The 22,243-nt window shown below is 34.5% G+C and overlaps 1 protein-coding gene and 1 long non-coding RNA gene across 15 annotated transcripts in view; one reads left to right on the forward strand and one right to left on the reverse strand.

Annotated features, from left to right (window-relative positions):
- The window catches only part of pla2g6 (phospholipase A2, group VI (cytosolic, calcium-independent)), a 50,077-nt gene that overhangs the window by 17,412 nt on the left and 10,422 nt on the right, over positions 1-22,243 (forward strand). For 8 of the 14 annotated variants that reach the window (XR_015521131.1, XR_015521130.1, XM_087302541.1 and 5 more), the window contains 4 exon segments: positions 3,928-4,044; positions 10,287-10,374; positions 10,453-10,616; positions 10,773-10,923. Coding sequence is in view for 10 of the 14 variants with exons in the window: in XM_087302541.1 (XP_087158667.1) it covers positions 3,928-4,044; positions 10,287-10,374; positions 10,453-10,616; positions 10,773-10,923 (520 nt within the window). In the remaining 4 variants the exon portion in view is untranslated. 14 annotated transcript variants of the gene reach the window in all.
- On the reverse strand, positions 803-6,742 carry LOC147838587 (uncharacterized). Its single transcript, XR_015522241.1, has 3 exons — positions 1,801-6,742; positions 1,283-1,404; positions 803-967 (listed from the first exon to the last, which is right to left on the reverse strand). It is a non-coding gene; the product is annotated as an uncharacterized LOC147838587 (long non-coding RNA).

Raw genomic sequence — 22,243 nt, forward strand, 5'->3', positions numbered from 1 at the left:
ACGATGAGTATCGATACTGGAATATTTAAAAGGAGACAATCGTGTTAATATTGATGCCGGATGTGCTCCCTTTTGCTTAAGAAGATTTTTAGTTTGTGAACAAATGAACAAATAGGAAGGACACAAACAGGCCAATATGCAAGCGTTGCTAATGAGTAGTGCCAAGTAAATGTGCTAATCAGATTCAGATTCAAAATTCTCTTCGATTTTTGATCTCTCTAATACATTTTCAATATTTCCCCTCCTACTTAAATGTTAATTTTCAATTATTCATTAATTTTCTTGTCGGCTTAGTCCCTTTATTAATCTGGGGTCGCCACAGCAGAATGAACCGCCAACTTATCCAGCACGTTTTTAAGCAGTGGAAGTCCTTCCAGCGGCAACCTATCTCTGGGAAACATCCACGCACACACTCATACACTATGGACAATTTAGCCTACCCAATTCACCTGTACCGCACGTCTTTGGAATGTGGGTGGGTGAAACCGGAGCACCTGGAGGAAACTCGTGCGAACGCAGGGAGAACATGCAAACTCCACACAGAAACCCCAACTGAGCTGAGGCTCGAACCAGCAACCTTCTTGCAGTGAGGTGACAGCACTACCTACTGCGCCACTGTGTCGCCTAATTTTCAATTATCCCAAGCTTAATCAATAAATAAAATAATAGAAATAAGTGTATTATTAACTTCTACATCTAATGAAGTAGGAATGGGCGTATAATTTAATAATAATAATAATATATTTTATTTAAATAGCTTTTCAAAAAAACAAAGGTCATTCATTGTACAACGTGTGTGTGTGTCGGTCGGTCGATCGATCGACCAATCGATAGAGTTACAATCAGAATTATTAACCCCTCTTTGAATTTTTTTGTTATTTAAATATTCCCCAAATTATGTTTAACAGAGCAAAGACATTTTCACAGTATGTCTGATAATATATTCATTCATTCATTTTCTTGTCGGCTTAGTCCCTTTATTAATCCGGGGTCGCCCCAGTGGAATGAACTGCCAACTTGTCCAGCAAGTTTTTACGCAGCGGATGCCCTTCCAGCTGCAACCCATCTCTGGGAAACATCCACACACACACATTAACTCACACTCATACACTATGGACAATTTAGCCTACCCAATTCACCTGTACCGCATGTCTTTGGACTGTGGGGAAAACCGGAGCACCCGGAGGAAACCCTTGTGAAGGCAGGGAGAACATGCAAACTCCACACAGAAACACCAGCTGAGCTGAGGTTCGACCCAGCGACCTTCTTGCTGTGAGGTGACTAGAATAAAATGCAGTTTTTAATTTTTTAAAAAGCATTTTAAGGTCAAAATTATTAGCCCATTTTAGCTATATATTTTTTCTGATAGTCTACAGAACAAACCATCGTTATACAATAACTTGCCTAATTTTCCTAACCTGCCTAGTTAACCTAACCTAACCTAGTTAAGCCCTTAAATGTCACTTTAAGCTGTATAGAAGTGTCTTGAAAAATATCTAGTCAAATATTATTTACTGTCACCATGGCAAAGATAAAATAAATCAGTTATTAGAAATGTGTTATTAAAACTATTACGTGTAGAAATGTGTTGAGAAAATCTTCTCTCCGTTAAACAGAAATTTTGGGAAAAAAATAAACCAGGGCTAGTAATTCTGACTTCAACCGTTCACATACATGGTGGATATATATACATGCACACAAAACAACTTCTTAAATATACAAATCTGGATGTGTTTTATCTGTACAGTGCAGTCTTGTCATTCAGGGCATCAGAAACAGTATAAATATAATAATAAATACTAAAATTCTGATATTATCTTACATAATCAGGAAATGTTATTTAATATCATGAGATATATATTAATAAATGATACCCATTATGCCTTATTTTGCTAATGTGAAAGGCTTGTTTGAGTTGGAGGGTCATTATAGCAACCGCGTGTAAAATGATAGTAAATTTACAGATGTATTATTTATGAACAGATACATGTTACCAGCCACAGTCAGTACTGACACACATTTGGCAAGTTGGTGAATGTTAGTTTCAAACCCTGCATCCATCTCACCATTAACAACAGTACATTTTGTCGATACGCAACATCTAGAAATGTGAATTGGTTCACAGTGCAGGTGTGTTAAAAATTCATTTGTCGAATTATTTGTTTTATTTTTGTGCCTTAAATTTATACATTTTAATATTTCAGCAAATCATAAACATTTACATTTTCTAAGTTACATTAGTTTTTTGCTAGATTATGATGAAATTGTTAATGCATTATTAATCTAAAATAAATTGTTTATCTTTTCTGTCAAATGCTTTTTCAAACTTGACATTGAAATATAGAGCTGCATAATATAATGGAAAATGATTGTGATGATAGTATATGTAATGTCCATATTGCAGAGATTTATTTTTTTCGCAAACATTTGTGTGCTGTGTTCATAGGTTGTTTATCCAAATGTGACTAATCTAATTATGGTGCCTTTGCTGTCTTCATCCTTGCTTCTCCAGTAGGTGCTGTTAGCTGAACCTAGAGCTGAAAATAAACATTAAAGATGGGAGACAAAAGAGGGAAAAATATGGAGCCAGATCAGTCTCAAAAATAATACATTCAGAAAATAAAATTCAGCACATAAAATCCAAATGCATAAATCAGCAACAAAATCCAAATTGTCAATTTTCAAACACCCAATTTGTAAATTCACAAGTAAAAATATTTTCACCAAATAAATTGAATTTGCATATTTTTAAATCGCACTTTAAATTTATAAATTGGATTTGTGTATTTTTGAATCGTGTTTTGAATTTCTAAATTGGATTTGTCTACTTTTGAATCGTGTTTTGAATTTACGAGCTGAATTAGTGTATTTTTGAATCGCGTTTAGAATTTACGAGTTAAATCAGTGTATTTTTTAATCGTGTTTTGAATTTACGAGTTGAATTCGTGTATAATTGAATCGTGTTTTGAATTTAGGAATTTGATTTGGGTAATTTTGATTCGTGTTTTGAATTACAAATTCGATTTGTGTATTTTTGAATTTTGCTTTGAATTTACAAGTTGGATTTACTTATTTTGAATCGTGTTTTGAACTTTTGAATTAGATTTGCATACGTTTGAATCCTGTTTTGAATTTATTATTTGGATTTGCATACTTATGAATTGTGTTGTGAATTTAAGAATTAGACTTGCATACTTTTGAATAGTGTTTAAAATTTACAAATTAGATCTGCGTACTTTTGAATCGTGTTTTGAATTCAAGATAGGATTTTGTATGGATTTTGAATGAATTTCATTTTGTAAATGTATTATTTTTTGAGACTGATCTGACTCCATAAAAAGTTACAACAGTCAATACAAATCAGAATTTCCGCCAAAGTTTTCAGCTATTCGTAATGTTTCAAAGTCTAAATGTTTTGTTTGTATTAGATACAATTAGCTGAGAAAATATTTATTATCTGGTTATTTTAGTAGGATATTTACATAAAAAGTGCTGATAAAGTAATGTTTTTTTATAGTTAATTATATTGTAAGTGATATTGTTATTGCAACACTCAGTAACAACATCGCATATTTTTTCCAGTATTGTGCAGCCCTAATTATTATTATTATTTTTTTTTGAGGTCTACAAAACTTACATTGACAGTTTAAATTGTTCATCATCATCATAAGGAGTGGCTCTTTTCTATGAAAAACAGCTGAAGCTGTCTGACAAGTCCTAATGTTTAGATTGGCCGACAAAAGATCATCGCAGCAAACCATTTAATGCCTGCATTTCGTGCATTTAACCATAAGAATGAAATGTCATGTTCTACCCATGCTGTTTTGTTTTCTCATTCATGCATTCAGTCAGCATGTACTCACCTTTTCTTTCTTGTCTTGCGTGTGCATGGTGTGGCATGCGTTTAATCCTGCACTCCGACTGAAGGCTCCAACCGTAAGGTGCTGTTGAACATGCTGTGTAGTGTAGGTGTCGAACGCTGCCATCCTCCATCCCTCAACAGCCCTACTCACAGTCTCAGAAAAGCTCCGCCCCCTGGCATAGGTAAAGCTCCACCCCCAAACAAATGCATATTTCCTGTTGACATTTTTCAGTGCTTTATTGTGTTTCTCAACGCGTTTATACTCAAATGTTTGTCAGCGAAACAAGTGTGACTAGCTAAAGTTTGGATAGCTGTTACCTAAAAAGGCAGTTAGCTACTGCTAACCTGGGGCTGGGTGTTGATACAAATGTCACTATGTTGTTTAATTCTGATTCACAAGCTCTCGGATTTGATTCATGATTCAATTTTGTGAATATAGATTTATTACAAATAAATATTTCTTAAAAAATGGTCAGTGAACAGTTTGGTTCGAGTGCATGTTTGCATTAATACTAGTGCTGGACAAAAATTAATCGTGATTAATTGCATCCAAAATAAATTTTGTTTCAACATGATATTTGCGTGTGTATTATGCATGTTTATTATCTATATGTAATACACATACATTAAAACAAAACTACACAAAACCAACTTGTAACAAAGATATTTATTCATTCATTCATTTTCTTTTCGTCTTGGTCCCTTTATTGATCTGGGGTCACCACGGCAGAATGAACTGCCAACTTATCCAGCACGTTTTACGCAGCGGATGCCCTTCCAACTGCATTTTGTGATTCATTTTGAAAACAGGAGATGAGCTCCTGGTGTAATGCGCCACCTACCAGAAACCGGTTCTTAAAAACTTGTTGAGTAATTTTTTTGGGTAACACACATATTCTTAATGCCTTTGGCAGGATTCAAATGAGCCATTTTAATCTAGATTAAGCTAGATTAATTCCAAGATTACAGTGAGATTAATCTAAATAAAAAATTAAGAATCTATGCCTACCTATATTATTTATACATAATAAATATACATCATACACTCATCTGCCACTTTATTAGGTACACCTGTGAGACTGCTCGTTAAAACAAATTTCTAATCAGCCAATCGCATGACGGCAACTCAATGCATTTAGGCATGTAAACATGGTCCGGAGGTATGCTAAAGAGCTATTCTAAACGCGCAACATGTTAAACCTTGAAACGGATGGGCTACAGCAGCAGAAGACCTCATCGGATGCCACTCCTGTCAGCTAAGAACAGGAAACTGAGGCTACAATTTGCACAGGCTCACTAAAATTAAACAATAGAAAATTGGAAAAACGTTGCCTGATCTGATGAGTCTTAATATCTGTTGTGACATTTGGATGGTAGGGTCAGAATTTTGCGTCAACAACATGAAAGCACTGATCCTGCCTTGTATAAACAGTTCAGGCTGGTGGTGGTGGTGTAATGGTGTGGGGGATATTTTCCTGGCACTCTTTGGGCCCATTAGTACCAATTGAGCATCATGTCAACGCCACAGCCTACCTGAGTATTGTTGCTGACCATGTCCAAACCCTTTATGACCACAGTATACCCATCTTCTGATAGCTACTTCCAGCAGGATAACGCGCGAATCATCTCAGACTGGTTACTTGAACAGGGCAATAAGTTCGCTGTACTCAAATAGGCCTCCACAGTCACCAGGTGGCAATCCAATAGAGCACCTTTATGATGTGGTTGAATGGAAGATTCGCATCATGGATGTGCAGCCGACAGATCTGCAGCAACCGGGTGATGCTGTCATGTCAATATGGACCAAAATCTCTGAGAAATGTTTCCAGTACCTCGTTGAATCTATGTCATGAAGGATTGAGGCAGTTCTAAAAGCAAAAGGGGGTCCAATCAAGTACTAGTAAGGTGTACTTCATAAAATGGCCAGTGAGTGTATGTTATGTCAAAACAAACTTTTATTTTGGATGCGATCAATCTTTGCCCACTATTAATTAAAGTAGAACCTACTTTGTTTTGGATGCATAGGGTAAGTACAGTAGTTATATTATGTCATAAATAACGTAGACATACACATAGAGGTCAATAAATTATTTTAAAAATCTTTTCATCTTAATATTAAGCAGTGTTTTATTAGGCTAATGCAGCTTTAAGACCTTAGGTATGGATAATGTCTCTGAAATGCTTTCACTTTAGATGTGACTGATTGGTTATATGAATACTCAGCAAAATAGGGATTTCCACACATAACCATATGACCATAAGCATTTAGTTTTCCTAAACTGGAATGATACACAACTCATGTATCATTTACAATAAACTGAACTGAAACCATCATTTATAAGTCATACTGCTTAAATATGATGAAAAACATTTGATCATGTTAATCATTTTTGTTTAAACTATCAATAAACTGCTACTAGCTTAGGATGCTAACCTCAAAGCAGAGACCACACAGTATTTCTTAAACATATTTATGTATTTTCATCATATTATTGTTTTTAAAATGTTCACTGAAATATCACAGCAACAGAGTTGACGAGCAATCTAAACATTTTTTTTTTTTACAAATTAATGACAGAGGAATAATGGCATTCTGCAAATCATTGGAAACAGAATCTAGAAAATAATCCAGTGTTGCCAACTATTTCCAATGAAAAGTAGCTAAAGCCTGCCTAAAAAGTAGTAAAATGTTGCCAGATGACATCACTCACTAATTTGCATATCAGTGATGTCATCACGCAGTATCTGGCAAGCTTAAGCCCATCATGTCCTTTGTTTTTTACCATAGTTTTTTTGTGTTTCATATTTTTTATTGTGTTGTATGTTTGTTCCTGACGGTTGTGCAATAAAAAAATAAATAAACAATAAATACACCTCCTGAAAATAAAAGCCAGTCATGTCTCTACTCTCTGAGGCAGTGTGTGTTATATTATATTTAAACATTACATCCAGATGCACAATAAATAGGTTCTTGTCAACGTATTACTTTGGGTGATGACGTCATTGTGTAATCGCAACTCAAAACTACATCTTTATGTAGTATACAAAATAATTAATGTTTTCTCAAATTGACTGGCCATCTCAGCAAAAACATTTGAAATATGTCCATTTAGATTTGCATGAAAAATAGAGTCGACTATTTGTAAAAGTAATACAAACACTTTTTGATAAGAATTTTCTGTGTTTTTAATATAACACTGATAACTAACAAGTACATTCTTTTAAACAATCACAGCTTGTGTGCTTTTTTTAACTTGTTAAATTAACACATTTGTGAAAGTGACAACAATTATAGCACTGTTGGAATGTATTGCTACCTAAATTACCAACAATTATACATGCTAACAAATATCAGTAAATTAACAGTGATGAAAAACAATCTGAGCTAGCAATTTACTCTACTGAGTGAAGCCTACAGCCACTGCTCTTTTGAGTCACTTTTTAAAAATTGCTGAAAGTAGCCAAATGTATGTTAAAAATTGCTAAATTTGTTGCTAAGTGCTTTTTGAAATAAAAGTTGCTAGAGTAGTACGAAAAGTTGCTAAATCTAACATCAAAATTGCTAAGTTGGCAACACTGAAATAATCAATTTACAACTTTTTATAATTGATATTAAATTAGTATCTTTTTAATAAACTATTCCTTGGTTAGAATATTTAGGCTTATATGTTTAATATTTAGAATATTTGTTTCAATTAATCGTTTGTTTTCAATAGCATTTTTCAAAATTTGTAAATTATTTGGTTTTTATTTCTTTTCATTTCTTTGCCTTATCATAATACCAAAGAAATCTGACAATATGATCAAATGCTACATTGTATATGACTAATGTTCTACTCAGAGTCCACTTGATTTTGCTTGAGTTTGGTGTTAGCATGTTACTAAGCTAACAGTGTGATCCACTAATAAGCATGACAAAACAAATATTCAGTTTTGTTATTGTTTGTTATTTAGTTTTTTTAATTAATGAACAATTTTATAAGAACATATAGATAACATTTTTGTCATAAACATTTTATTTAATTGCATTCCGGGGTTGTTTTATGTATTCCTCTGTATTGCTTAAATATTCACTACATGAACATTATCTTCTGTAAATGAATCGGTGATCTAAAAATGAAGTGCTGAGATTTTAATTTTAAGTAGCAAGTTTGTGTCAATCAATAATTATTTAAACTGTTTCATAAATGGGCTATTACTCACTTTATGTAGTATTTTCTGTAGTATTAGGCTGTAGTAAATCAGCCTACAAGCTTTCATAGACAACCTGAAATGTTAAGATTCATTACATGTTTACAAAATTGTTCCATGAACCTTAAAGATATAGTTCACCGAAAAATAAAAATTATCTGTCATTGTTTACTTATTCTTTACTTTACTTTCAAACCTTTGAGTTTCCTTCTTCTGTTGAAAACTGAAGATATTTTGAAACATTTTTGGAAATGTATAACTTTTAGCTATGTTTTCATCCACCTATTTTTATGTGCATTTTGGATATGTGCATAAAAACCATTTGATGGAAATGCCAAGATGTGCATACAATTTGAAAGTGCGCATAAAAAAATGTATGCGCATAACCGAGTAGGATAAACTTTTTATTCGATAAGAAAAGATGCGCTTAAACTGCAATGGAAACACTTTACCCAGCAAATTTTAGCATGCGCATTAAAAAGGTCATGTGATTTTGTTATAAGAGATCATGTGGTGATAAAAATGTGTGTGAATGGACAAACCAGCAGGCTGAGCACATTGTAAAACATCTGAAAGGTTGTTTTGGTCACTCTAAAACGCCTTAACCATTTTAAATTTAGTGTTATTACTGTATATTATTAATGAACTCCAGAATCAAAAGCGTCTGTGCTCCGCGTCTCATGTCTTTTAAACACCACCGCACGTTCACTGCAAGTCAGGATTTCCTTCTGAGGCGCAAGTCAGTTATTAAATGAGGAAAAGATTCACGCAGCTGCTCCTACTACAGCAAGCCTAGTTTTTACTGTTGATATTTAGTGCCAGATAATCAGGAAGTGACTATTTTTTTGGCTTTATTCTCATGTTTTTTATGCGATAATCCAGTTTCGCTCATAAAGTTAATTTGCGTTTTTGGATGGAACCGTAGCTAGTGACTTCAATTGGAATGATTATAGGTTTTCAGCTTTCTTCATAATTTTTTTTGTGTACAACAAAGAAAGAAACCAATAAAGGTCAGGAACCATGTGAGGCAGAGTTAATAGAGGTAAATTTTTATTTTTGGGTGAATTATGCCTTTAAAGGCCACCAAAAATTTATATTTTGGTTCAGTGGCAAATTGCTTCCATTCATTATCTTTTTTTTTGTACGTTAAATATTTAAGACTTTTTTTTGTGCTTTCTCTGCTAGCTGTATTTCTAAACATAATTCTTGTATGCGAAGATGTCTGCATTTCTACAGACTACATTTGAATACCTACAGTAGATACCACAGTTGACCCGGGTTGCCAGTCCTCATATTGAAGGGCCAGTGTCCTGAATTGTTCAGCTCCAACCTTAATTAAACGCCAATAAATCTGAGTTTTCTTGTTAAAAACTTCCTGGCTAGTCCTCGCATTGATCCTGTGGGCAAGCCTGACCACCCGCCGGTGACCTACTCACACCTGCAGTTCTCCACAATGGACGTCTAGCTTCCCCAACCTTCGGCGCCTAGACTGCAGCTCCACACAGGAAGTTTGGCCAGTGGAACAATGGTGGTGCCCAACAGAACCTGGTTTCTCTCTAGGTTTTTTTTTCTCCCTTCACTTCAAGTTGCCCATGGCTTGCTCAGATCGGGTCTTGTGGAGCTGCGCGCCAATGGATTTGCTCTTCGGTGTTTGAACTTTCAGCAGTGAAATTTAAACCACACTGAACTGAACTAAACTTAACCTCAACTCTGAAATCTGGACTTAAGCTGCTTTGACACAATCTACATTTTAAAAGCGCTATATAAATAAACATGAATTGAATTAAATTGAATTGTATGTTGGAGCTGGTTGAAGCTTAAACTCTTCAGGATATTGGTCCTGCAGAACTGGGATTGGACACCCCTGGGCTAATGGGATTTGTCAGCAACAGCCACCATCTTGGAAAGATCAACATTTGGGTTGAACTCATTATGTAACTACTCTCCAGTTGACTATAATTACACCAACATAAGTGCCGCAATGACACAGGACACACTTGAGACAATGGAGAATAGTGTTTCACAGCTAAAAGCTATTACAAAGCATTATGCTTGTTGTCGAATCATCACTTGCATGTGTTCACTGGAGTATCTTGACCTTTCCAATGTGACTGACACACTGGCATATTAAGTAACCCCTGCATCTAGGTATTGCTTATCTATAATAGAATCGACCTGCCTATAATTTGGTTCACTGCTTGCTGCTCACATCCTGCCTATAATTGGTCCACAGGGTTCAATGACATCATGCAAGTGGCAGTAGCTGTAACGGCCATGAGTCGTGGATTCGTAGAGGCTGATGGGCTCAAAACAGGAAGCAAGTATGTCGAGTAAAGGAACCTTTGATCAAAAGAAGCTTATGTAGAATTATTCGCTCACTTGCTTTTCCTTTTCTCAAGAATGGACAGACTGTTGTGTCTTGATGGTGGAGGAATAAAGGGCCTGGTTCTCATCCAGTTGTTGATAGCTCTGGAGAAAGAGGCAGGACGTCCTATAAGGGAACTCTTTGACTGGGTGTCTGGAACCAGTACTGGTGGCATACTAGCCCTTGCGATTGTCCATGGTATTGGATTTGTATATTTGTTTTTAGTTTGTCTGTAAAAATGGCACTGACCTATCGGCATCCAGGACCATCCATTTTATAATTTCAAAATACATTCTTGGTGACTGTATATGTGATATGCATTAGAACAATCACTTCTGCTGTACACTTCAACAGGAAAATCAATGGAGTATCTGCGCTGTCTGTACTTCAGGATGAAGGAACAGGTGTTCAAAGGTTCTCGACCATATGAGTCTGGACCTTTGGAGGAATTTCTGAAGAATGAGTTTGGAGAAAATACCAAGATGACTGATGTCACACACCCAAGGTATGTAAGCTTAAAATTTGAGATAGTAACAAATCCAAACAACACCAGAACACCAAAGCAGTGCCTAAAATATAACTACCTTGCAACAACCAAATACCCCCTTGTAACGCCATCAACCAACTAGAACTCCTTTGCAATGTCTTAGCAATGACTCAAGCAACTGTGTAGCAGCTCAAGTATTTCTTTTTGTGATACATGATTCCATGCAAAGGTTACCTATGTTTAGCAACAACAAGTTGACTCTAGCAAAGTCCTACCAGTCCCCTACTGTTGCTCAAACAGTCACTTAAAAAAAAAAATAGCCACCAACTTTGCATGATTTTCCAACCTACAGCTTTACTTTAGCAGTGGTCTAGTACATCCTAGCAATGTACCACTGTTGCAACCAAATAATGAATGTCCAAGTACTCTATTAACAGCCCAACAGTTGACTAGCAGTGACTAAAAAACGTTTGTAGACAAATCAGCCCTAAAAAAGACACAGAATATCAAATCATGAGGCTGGGCAGCAATGGCCTGTTGAAATTCACAAGAATTTAGTCTTAACCATAAAAATACCTCTGAATTAGCTAAGCAGTAGTCACTGACCTCAGATAATTTTCTAACAAAGACCAAGTACATCCTAGCAATGCCCTACTGTTGCAAACTTCCATTACAAGTCATTAAAAATGTTAAAGCTGTACCTAGGAACACTACTCAAGAACCATGTGTGGACTTTTCAGCCATAACAAAGACACAGAACATTAAACCATAAGGCTGGTCAACTATAGCCTGTTGAAAATACTTTTTTCTGTCTTTTCCCCAAACAAATACCCCGGAACAAGTTAATTGGTGAACTCTTTGTGGCAGAGTCTTCTTCAGGCCATGCAGAAATGATCAGGGTTTTAGCTAAACTCTGCAGGAAAATAGCTGCATTTCCACTGTCGGGCCAGTGCGAGCCAAGGTTTTCATTGGGCTGGGCCAGTCGCCTTGGAGGTTGAGCAGTGAGGATGAAATCATGTCGCCTTTCCACTGTTGGGCTAGTAGCTCACAACGCGTCACGCAAATCCCATCCCCAGAACGTCCCCCAAATCAAACGTCACACAACCCACCCACTTCAGCGGAAATTAGGTAGATAAAGCAAGCCATCGCATCATCACGAAACATGTAAAATGTAGACCACCGAAACAAACAAATGACACATTACTGTACAGCCTTACATTATATGTCTATTACAAATGTCTGTGCGTCCTCATTCATCATATTCATTTACTTGCCTACTGACTGTTGGCATCAAACATCGAGTGGTCTCGCCACTAATGGAGGGACCCAGCGCAGTGAGCGCACCCATCCATAATACAGATGTTACTACTTCAATGTGTTCCTTGTGCCGCCATTCATGCCGCGGCGACAGCGGTACTTGATGCGCCAGCAGCATTTGACCGCTGGGTGGCACTTTAACCACAGATATTCAGCTTTGCCTTTTCACAATGCTAAACAGACTGTTCTGTAGGCGTAACTTACTGTATGTGATGTTATGTGTTCAATTAAAATATAATTTTAATTTAGTTTTTCTGGTAATAGACATGCTCTTACACTATACTATGCTGTAGAAAAGATACATGGTGAGAAGTCAAAAAGCAAATATAAGAATTAAGTTATTAGCCTTCAGTGCCCGATTAAATTGCGTTGGGGTGAAAATAATGTTTTGATTTCTTTGACTATCATGGCAATGTTATAATCTCAAATCTTAAACGTGCGCATATGAAAAACAGCAAAATAATATAGATTATCCTGCCGGTAGAGCACATCACCTCACAGTTGTGAACTTGCGATCACCTCAACTTACATTTAATTTTTTTTTACCTGGTTTATTGTAAACTTATTAAGTGCAAAGAGGATTCGTTTTGGAAAATAGAATTGAAGAAATGAAAGACAACTAAAATGAAAGCACAAACATTCAGTACAAATAATTAGTCTTAAATAAATAAATAAATAAATAAAGCAGTCTTTTAGTACAAATATAGAGAGATGTAGTGTTTGCTATTTTGATAGAACTAAGACTAGACATGTTCATTTATATTTTTAATTTACGTTTTTATTTACATTTTCGTTGTTGATTATATTTACGGTCTCATTTTATGTTTCAATTATAGTACATAATAATAAACGAAAAATGAAAATAAATGAATAATGAAAATAGGACATAAATTAAGTCTGGCAGGTTTATTTTTAATAATTTAGTTTCAGTTCCGTTTTTTGTTTCAAAACGTCAATGTTCTGCTTTAAAGTATAACTGTGGTTTTGTTTTGTTTTTTTACTTAATGGCTCAGTATGTTTTGTATTTTAATTTCATATTCAGTCACCTTGCATATGCGTGTGAAATATAATGCCGCATAACCGCGGAAAAAGAAGAAAAGGCTGTCAGTTAAAGCTAATTAATCAAAATTGGCTATATTAAAATACAGCATTTATGTTAATACAGGCAGAGTGTGAACAAACTAAGGCTAAGATATGTGCTTGCCTTTTAATGCATTTAAAAATATTTGCGTCCTTCTTATAGGCTACAGGCAACTGGTGTATAATAATGTTTTTTTTTTTTTTTTTTTTTGTATGGTAAAGGACAATGCACATTATGTTATTGATGTAAACTTAGGCTAAAACTTACCATTGATAAACGTGACCTACCTCAAGCAGATCACTTAAAGTGTAATAAAAATAATGTTGCCGCAGGACATAAATGAAGTCCCGCAAGTTTATTTTTAATAATTTAGTTTCAGTACTATTAATTTTTTTCTCAAAACGTCAATAGCACCTTCAATAATCTAAACATTAAAGATGGACCGCAAGATGTGTTGAGTGGCTATGTGGTGAAGAACAATGGCAAAGCTAAGTGTGATTATTGTAATAAACTAATAAGTTATAAAGCAGAGTCCTGACCAACAGGACTAAGCATATGCGGTTGGCTCATTCTTCACGAATATAGAATTGAAATTATGGCGCGTTAGGTTCATTGTGCATCCCGCAGGTGCCACCAACAAGGGTTGTGCATTTGAGTTTAACTTTTTGAGCGTTATAAGCAGCTCGTTGTTAGTTTTTATTTAAATATATCGAGCCGAAACTAAGCAGCGCATTCTCTCCGCCTCCTCGTTTATAACCAGCTGGACACGCCACTGAAGCAGGAGAGACACTTCGTCGTTCATAATCTTAGCTGATGTGTCGGAGTCGAAAGAATATATCAAAGAGGAATGTTCTTTTAACAGTCCCGATATGTTCAATCTTTTTTTCCCTGTCATTTCTCTTCAGCAAATTATATTTTTAAAGCTGCTTGATTCTTTTAAAACCGAAAGCAGAGCCCGTCAATTGGTGTTTTTTCATAAGATACTCCTTTATTAATGTTTTATTTTATGAGTGTCTTTAATGTGCTTTTTAATAGTTTTATTTTATTCAAAGCAGCACCTAAAAGCGAATTTATCCTCAAAACGTGGCATGAGAGCGATGCATGTCATGTGTCGCATATTGCCTTTTTTTCTGATCTTTTTGCATAAAGGTTTTAATCAAAAGACAGGTAATTTAATTACTTTCGATGTGCTAAAATATTTGTTAAATAAATGTTATTTCAAAAAAAGCATATGCAATGTGCTCTGACAGGTAAAATCCGATTCTTTCTCTCTTTCAAGTTCAAAGCAAATTTGAATGCCAAAGGATTTTAGATATGCATATACAAGACTATGTAGTATATTAACATCAACAAATTAATAAAATAAGTAGCAAATGAGAAATAAATGACAGACAAGTTGATAAAAACAGACATTATCTCTAATTATCAAAATTGCGAGATTAAAACAGCTGAATATAGGCCTAAATAATCTAGAAAACAACTACTGCGCGCTGATATTTATTCTTCTTTTTTCCGAATAACGAACAATTTCAACCGCGGGGAGATACCGACAGCTTGATTTGCAGTATTTTCTAACATGTTAGAAGCGGGCAGCGGACATCAGCCAGCCGTAGAGACGGGCCGGCACAAAAAAAAACATGGCTGCCGGTGGAGAAGCGGCTGTGCCCTCAGCAGCTGATTGAGACGGAGCTGCATATCCTGAGTGCACTAAATACTCCGAGATCCGGGAGAAATTCTACCCGATAATCCAACACATACAAAACAACTTTGAGTCCCTGTCGAACAGAACCCATCTTACTGGGAGAGTGTGTGTGCTGCTGTGTGTTCACCCAACAATACCCGCTCCTGTCTCCAACACACAAATACTGGAACTCTTTATGTGGACTTACTTTTGATAATAGGCTACTATTAATACCTTTATCCTGTTTAATGTTATCAAAAATCTATTTTTATTTTTATTATTATATTTTTATTTTTTATTCTATTTTTATTTTTATTAATCATTTTTTATTATATGTTATTTTCATATTTGTTTGCACTACTGCCCTTTTTGCACTGTCTTGTTTGTGAGACGCGCACTGCTTTGGCAAAACGAATGTACAGTTACTTGTCATGCCAATAAAGCACCTCAAATGTGAAAATAGCCTAGGCAACAAATAACAAATAGTAGTGTAAATAACAAAAAATGCCCTTTTCATTTTCATACAATAGGCCTATGTGTGGGTTTTGACAATATGTGTTTAATTAAGCTATAAAGATCAGATGAAATGCATAGTGAAATATGAAATAAATGTCTCTTTCTATTTATTATTTAAAAATCAACTCATTTTTGCCCAGAGAAAGAGGCGCGCGGCACTAGCGGACATGGGGTGCTTTTCCAAAAAAAGACGTACAGTAACTTGCAGCTGAACTATGCACAGTTTGGGGAAAAAAAGGATATAGTGATGCATGTCCCCTAAAACCCCTAGTTTCTCTGTCGCAGATCCATCATTTGAATCAGGTTAGTTATAAGTAAAACGCACATAATGATAAAGCACACCATCATCACGAGGGCAATTAAATAGACAACCTAAACATATTTTTAATTGTTTATTTATGTAATGTGAGTTTTTATAACTTTGTTCTTTAAATTATTTATAACTTAGGCTATTCTATCGAGATGACACCATAAAAGGCCTTTAATGCACTGAAATAGGTAATAGGGATACAATGAAAAGCCGATTTCACTATTGACCCTGTTTTTATTCATTGACGGCTTCCCAACGCCGCATTTCTGTTGCGCGAAAAAAAGCTGCTGCAAATAAGAAAATTTATGACAAAACAATTTTAATAGTTTCATAGTAGTAGCTGGTGTGCTTCATCTGCGTGATTCTGATTTGACATTCTTCCGCTAAACTTGCACTGTGTTGATGTGTAAATGGGCTATGATCTTTGCTATTGAGGCTACATCAAGGTGTAAATGAGCTATAGTTCTCTTTGCAACTTTCAATTTCGAGGTGGGGGAAGTGGGAAGAGGCAATTCAAATGTACCATCTCTAAAAAAAAAAGGCCACTTACGCGGCATTTGTGTTTATTATTACCTTATTTTTATTTTATTATTAATAATTTATTCATTCATTCTTCATTCATTTTCTTTTCGGTTTAGTCCCTTTATTAGTCTGTGATCGCCACAGCGGAATGAACCGTCAACTTATCCAGCATATGTTTTACGCAGTGGATGGCAGGAGGGCCAGCTGGGGCTTCGGGACGGAGTGAAAGGAATTTGCCCCGAGTCTGGGAAAGATGGCTTGCCGTAATTACACTAGTTTTCCTATCGCACACATGCACCAAACAAATAAACAAATAAATAAAAAAGGAAAAGAAAACATCTAGACTTATAGGCTGAGGTCTTTTTGCTTATAATCGCCCTTATGTTTCCGTTTTAAATGTAAGGCTGTTGCATAGAATAATACAATTTTAATTTATAAGTGATTTTGCTGCGTCCCCCTTGATGTTTTAATAACGCATAATAATCTACACACCATATTAAAGACACAGCAGGCATAAAGGTTGTGTGTGAGAGACCGAGCAAAAGAGCGCTCTCTTCACAGCTATGTTGATGCTGCTAGCGGCTTCTTTCTTTTTGTTATTTATTTTGCAGATAATACACCATATGAATACAACAGAAAGACATAAAACTTTACAAATTACCTTTTGTAGACTCAAAACAAGTGTCATATCTTGATAAGCCTAAGCCACATTGAAATATAATTTAAAGAATTACATTATCGGATATAATAAAATCGCATTAAATAAACAAACCAATATAAAACAAGCAAAAGCAAGCTATAACAGTTTAGGTAGGCCTATACATAAATAAAACCGTTAAAGCCAAATCAAACTTTTATTTTCAAGATATTTTCTTTTAAAAGATTTTAGATATTTTCTAAAAACAATAAACACCAGAGAAGGTTTAGAATATTATTTATAAAGTATTTGGATATGATGATAATAATCAAATCGTGCAAACAGAGCATTTTTGGGAACACGTTTCAGGTCTCTCCAGTGCATTTGGGCTGAATGTTTGACTGTGTCTAAATGAGGATGTTATAAAATATATTTTCTACCGAGTTATTAACGGATGCACGATGAAAACAGTCGGGGGACGTTCTAGGGGCTGGGTTTGCGTTACGCGCTGCGAGCTATAGGCCGACAGTGGAAATGCGACATGACTTCGGTCTCACGATGCCCATTAACACCTGAAAGACAAGCTTTTGGTTATGAGATGGGGGAAGGGGTATGTCTCCTCCCTCAAGTGTTTTCCACAAACATGGTTACACAAAATCCAAAACTCCCGAGGACGGATGGCGTAACCGTAGCAAAACCTATGCGTTTTAAAACCAAACCGCATATGGGGCCTTATGAAAATGAATGTTTCTATGCACAACAACTTCTGGACTGAACTACTTGTTATTTAAAATATCTCTATTACGCTCTAGCATTCGCCAAAACGAATTTGTACATAAAAACACCTAGCTGAATAGGGTGTTGCCTGCTGAGCCATGACAGCAGCAGACAATTCCGCACGACCATAAAGCCTTCACCCGACAGTTATTTTCTAATATTTACAACGCGAGCCACAACAATAGACATGCCATGCCCATCATCCTTACAGACAACTTCGCTTTAAACTGTATTAAGGTCCCATTTACACTGCACATCAGTTTTATATAAAACGTTAATGATACATATAACAGGCTACATTTTGATGGTGAAATAACCTTTTAAACGATGGCTTTTTATTTCAGTATTCAAACATTAAATAACGAATGCATCAAGTGAAATAACGAATATGCAAAAACACATGTATATAAATATAAAGGACTATTATAATTAGCAAAATGCTGCTCTATTTATCTTTGTATTTTTATAATTTTATTATTGTTGTTTTTAATATTTTGAATTAATTAAAGCTATAGACAAATACTGCTTGACATTTTAGAAAATGTTTTGCGTATACCCAGTACCGAGAACAAACAAACAAAAGCACATGGCTTGTTAATCAATTTAATCAAGCTCTAGCCACGAATAAAATAATAGAATATTTTATTATTTTAATATTTTAGACGACGGGTTAGTAATTATATTATAAATGGTTATGTTCAGATCAATGAAATAATAACTTTAATAATTCTGCTTTGCATTTTTCTATGCATTACTAACATCACTAAACCATACATTTGTTTTATAAGTTAACCAAATATTTGCAGAGATTCAGCAGTTTTTTTTCTGACGCGTTTGCCAGTCATGCCAGTCAGTGAAAAAAAAAGTAACTGTGGCCCCGTTTGCAGGTATTCAGATTCGATTTTATTAATCTGATTCAACTTTTATTATTTACAGGACATAAAAATGCAATTAAAAGTTTCAAATCAATGTGCATTGTCCTTTACCATACAAAAAAAAAAAAAAAAAACATTGTTGTACACCATAGCCTGTAGCCTATAAAATGGCCGCAAATCTTTTTAAATGCATTAAAAAGCAAGCGCATATTAGCCGTACCTTGAGTTTGTTCACACTCTGCCTGTATTAACATGCATGCTGTAATTTAATATAGCTTATTTTGATGAATTAGCTCTAACTGACAGCTTTTTCTTCTTTTTCAGCGGTTATGCTCGCATTATATTTCACACGCATATGCAAGGTGACTGAAATTGAAATTCAAATACAAAACATACTGAGCCATTAAGTTAAAAAAAAAAAAAAAAAAAAACAGTTATAGCTACTTTAAAGGAGAACATTGCCGTTTTGAAAAAAAAAAAACTGAACTGAAACTAAATTATTAAAAAAATAAACCTGCTAGACTTAATTTATGTCTTGCGCAAAAATATTTTTATTATAATCTGCTTAAAATAGGTCAATTTATTTATTTATTTTTACTTTTGATGAAGCTGCATTCAACTTAAGCTCAATGTCGGCAATGTCTTTAAATAAATAATATATCTAGGCCTATTTTCATTATTCATTAATTTTCATTATTCGTTTATTATTATCTACAATTGTTGAGACATAAAATGAGATAGTAAACTATAATCAACAACGAAAATGTAAGTAAAAACAGAAATAAAAACATAAATGAAAATGTCTTGTCTTAGTCCTGTCAAAATAGCAAACACTGAACATCTCTCTATATTTAGGTTAAAAGACTGCTTTATTTATTTATTTATTTATTTATTTATTTATTTATTTATTTATTTATTTAAGACTACTTATTTGTACTGAATGTTTATGCTTTTATTTTAGTTGCAAAAAGATCAGAAATTGATCTCGCACGCGCAGGGAAAAAGGCAATTATGCCACACATGACTTGCATCGCTCTCATGCCAAGTTTTGAGGATAAATTCGCATTTAGATGCTGCTTGAAATGAAATGAAATAAAACTATCAAAAAGCACATTAAAGACTTTAATAAAAAATTAAAACATTCATAAAGGAGTAGGCTATCTTATGGAAAACACCACGGGCTCTGCTTTCGGTTTTAAAAGAATCAAGCAGCTTTAAAAAATATCTAATTTGCTGAAGAGAAATGACACGAAAAAAAATAATAAAAAGATTAAACATATCGGGACTGTTAAAAGAAAATTCCTTTTTGATATATTCTTTCGACTCCGATACATCAGCTAAGATTATGAATGACGGAGTGTCTCTCCTGCTTCAGCAGCGTGTCCCGCTGGTTAAACGATGAGGCGGAGAGAATGCGCTGCTTAGTGAACCTAACGCGTCATTATTTTAATTCTATATTCGTGAAGAATGAGCCAACCGCATATGCTTAGTCCTGTTGGTCGGGACTCTGCTTTATAACTTAGTTTCTTCACATGTTGCCACTCGGCACATCTTGCGCTCCATCTTTAAACAAATGTTTACATTATTGAGGTGCTCTCCGGCGGCGAAGTTTCTGGCAGAGTAGCGAGTGAAAAAATGTGCTTGCAGAAATTGGAATCAAAATTTAAATTATATAACAAGCATCGTATTCTTTCCTCGCCCAGTTTTAATACAAGTTGTGTTTTTTATATTTGTGGCTGTGAAGTTTATTAAGAATATATATATATATATATAGCCTACTTTATTTTTTTTATACTTTAAGTGATCTGCTTGAGGTAGGTCACGTTTATCAATGGTAAGTTTTAGCCTAAGTTTACATCAATAACATAATGTGTTGCCTGTAGCCTAAAGGCCGCAAATGCATTAAAAGGCAAGCGCATATCTTAGCCTTGAGTTTGTTCACACTCTGCCTGTATTAACATAAATGCTGTATTTTAATATAGCTTATTTGATAAATTAGCTCTAACCTTTGACAGCTTTTTCTTCTTTTTCCGCGGTTATGCGGCATTATATTTCACACACATTTGCAAGGTGACTGAATATGAAGTTAAAATACAAAACATACTGAGCCATAAGTAAAAAAAACAAAACAACAGTTATAGCTACTTTAAAGGAGAACATTGACGTTTTGAAAAAAAAAAAAAACTTAACAGAACTGAAACTAAATTATTAAAAATAAACCTGCAAGACTTAATTTATGTCCTGCGGCAAAAATATTTTTATTACACTTTTAGTGATCTGCTTAAGGTAGGTCAATTTATTTTTCTCAGTGTTTCACGTACTGTACGGCAATGTCTTTAAATAAATAATTTATTTAGGCCTATTTTCATTATTCATTTATTTTCATTATTCTTTTATGTACAATTGTTGAGACATAAATGAGATAGTAAAATATAATCAACAACGAAAATGGAAATAAAAACAGAAATAAAACATAAATGAAAATGTCTTGTCTTAGTCCTATCAAAATAGCAAACACTGAACATCTTTCTATATTTAGGCTGCTTTATTTATTTATTTATTTATTTATTTATTTATTTATTAATTAATTAATTTATTTATTTAAGACTACTTATTTGTACTAAATGTTTGTGCTTTCATTTTAGTTGTCTTTTACTTCTTCAATTCTATTTTCCAAAACGAATCCTCTTTGCACTTAAAAAGTTTACAATAAAGCGTGTTAACAAATTTTAAATGATTAATGAAGGAATTATAATGCTTTGACTTATTGTTTAATATCATTTACAAGCACAGTAGCTGTATGGGCTATTTCTGTCCGTTCGCATCCCGTCCCTTTGCGCCCCCTGGCGGCTCATTCACAAACTGCGGTCATACACTAAAAACAGAGCGGCACCTATTTCAAACGGCGGCGGTACCAGCCGCGGCGTTAATAGCCACTTTGAACTCTCACCTACTGTATAAAACCACAGAAATTCTCCGTCAATAACTCTGTAGAAAATGTGTTTTATTATATCCTCATTTAGATAGACGCTGTCAAACATTCAGCCCAAATGCTTATGCTTATAGGCTATATGACACTTAATAGGTGATTGATTCCCTTTTATTTAAGGATGTTGCATATTATTCTGTGATCTTACGGAAAATGTTAAGTATTTCAGCACATAAGAGCAAGTAATAAAATATAGCCTATATTTTGTTACGCTCAGCAGATTTTCACTAATAAAGCTCTATGTGTATTTAAAATTTCATTTTTACATTTTACCAAGTCATATAAAAACATGAACACTTGTTTGAGGACACAGAACACGTTTTGTATTTGCAGTTTTCCCCGATGTGTCTGTAAAGAGGCGCTGCGCAGGACTGGGTGACTGAAAAGATAGCCTAGTTTCTGCTTTCATTCACTCAAAAAATGCTCTGTTTGCACGATTGATTAATTTCATCATATCCAAATACTTTATAAATAATATTTCAAACCTCCTCCGGTGTTTGTTTTTTAAATATCAAAAATCTTTTTTTTTTTTTTTCAGAGAGGCCTTTGTAAAAGGAAAGTTATATGGCTTAAAAACAGTTTGTGTATTGTATATACCTACATTAATATAGCTAGCTTTTGTTTGTTTCATAT

The sequence above is a fragment of the Danio rerio genome, chromosome 22 (genome assembly GCF_052040795.2).
Source record: "Danio rerio strain M-AB ecotype USA chromosome 22, GRCz13ab, whole genome shotgun sequence".
NCBI lineage: Eukaryota > Metazoa > Chordata > Actinopteri > Cypriniformes > Danionidae > Danio > Danio rerio.